Source organism: Opisthorchis viverrini, assembly GCF_000715545.1.
Source record: "Opisthorchis viverrini unplaced genomic scaffold opera_v5_66, whole genome shotgun sequence".
Lineage (NCBI taxonomy): Eukaryota > Metazoa > Platyhelminthes > Trematoda > Opisthorchiida > Opisthorchiidae > Opisthorchis > Opisthorchis viverrini.
Genome location: NW_008751723.1, coordinates 1,720,964 through 1,722,716, shown reverse-complemented (window position 1 = coordinate 1,722,716; position 1,753 = coordinate 1,720,964). Strand labels below are relative to the sequence as shown.

The window sequence follows — 1,753 nt, the reverse complement described above, 5'->3', positions numbered from 1 at the left end:
TATATATATATATATATATATATATATATATATAAAGTTTAGTCGGCCTTCGCGTAAAAAGACGAGGACCATTTGCCAGTCTCTGTTTTACCCCACATTTTAAATATTGCCACAAGGATTTTTTTCGTTGCGTTGCGTAGTAGGAAATAAATATGTCATCGCAACAGTGCCTTGAAAATAATGAAACCATGGTGTCAAGGAACTTACAGTATCTGCTAGAGGAATGTCGTACAGTCATGTCCCAACATTGTCCGGCAAGTGGTCCAGATTTGATTTGTTCCAGCGTACACGAGGAATTTGAAGATGCTCCGCTAGTTGGTGTAGATTGTTGTCCTACCACATCTGAGCCCTCTGTTCCATCTTTGCCCAATACGCGATCGATTACTTGACTCCCAAGTAGCTTATTGAATATTGGAGACAGTTTGTTTGAGATCTCTTCCATTCTGTTTTGTTACCAACACATCTCTTTCGATTCCATCTGCGAAAATAGGTTAATTATGGTGGGTGACTGTGATCTCCAGTGAAAACGAAAAACACGTTTGCCACTTGCAATGAATCAGGTAAAAATAGCTGTCCTAAGCAAAATCAGCATAGAAAATGCATGTTATCCTCTCGTTAATTCGGGTATTTTTGGTCCGTGGCCCAAAGTTTGCCCTCTGATTGGTCGCCCACGTGCAGCGATGCTCACCATGTGTGGACTGTAAACTCGACGCCAACGCATTCTGTCGCCTCCAAATTTACGAGCGACTAATTTGAATCTCACGGTGAAGAAACATGCTCTAGTGAAACAGATTCAATTAACTTCCGTAATGACACTTAGTGCAATTGTCTTTATCCTATAGATACGCGCGCATGCCAAAATATACCTGCGACTCGAAAAGAATATGTATGAGGTCACCGTTAACACTGTTTCCCTGTTGAGCCTATTTATCTTCCCACGGAAAGGCAAGGTTCTGTTTGAAAATAAAATCCCAAAGGCGTGAAAAATGCATCCATTCTCTGCTGAGATTTCACAGTAAACTCTAATTTTTATCAAAACTTTTACCACTATTGAACTCCGTGAACCAGTTTTGAAAACTAAAAATGGGATGTAAAAACCGCCCGTAATTAGACGTCACATGTTAAAACCATGTTCCAAATATGAATAAAAAACAGATGTTTTACAAGGGACTTTTGTCACCTCAAATTAATCCGGTCCTAGGTATTGCTACCGTGCCTGCAACCTTTGAACGTTTTGCGTGTACACAACATGCAAAACCGCCTACTAGTGAGCTTTGCGATTAACAAACCTGATGGCACGACAAATAGGGATTTAGTACTCTCTGGAAATCTGGGATCCTATTTGTCACAGACCAGTTTGTACCTTAGATTGGGAAATGTCTCATTCATCATATACCCGAAACTTTTATGACAAGCGTATTTCCCAGGCGTTTTAAAATTTCTTTTTGTTGCTGTTTGCGTAGTTTTAGCCAATAAAACTAGTCATCTATTTATCCATCTATTCGTTTATCTACCCATCCATCTATAGATCCATCCATCACCTATTTATAGAGCCACCTATCGTGTTTCCCCAAATCTGGGTGTGTGGATGATTGTGAGGTTGTACAACAAGAACTGAATTGGCCGATTCGGATAATCAACACAGTTCCGTCAGCTTGAGTTGTGGGATTTCGTTCCCTGCACATTTACATCGGTGTTCGTGTCAAGCGAGTTAGATTTCGTGACTGTGGTTAGGCCGTCTGGACTATGAGTT

General features: G+C 40.4%; 1 protein-coding gene across 1 annotated transcript in view; it reads right to left on the bottom strand.

Moving 5' to 3' along the window:
• Positions 1 to 515, bottom strand: part of T265_04210 (hypothetical protein) — a gene marked incomplete at both ends in the record, with an annotated part of 53,635 nt that extends 53,120 nt beyond the window's left edge. Inside the window, one exon of the mRNA XM_009168892.1 lies at positions 208 to 515. Within this exon, the coding sequence (XP_009167156.1) occupies positions 208 to 442 (235 nt within the window). The remainder of the gene's footprint in view (positions 1 to 207) is intronic.
• Positions 516 to 1,753: the final 1,238 nt, after the last annotated feature.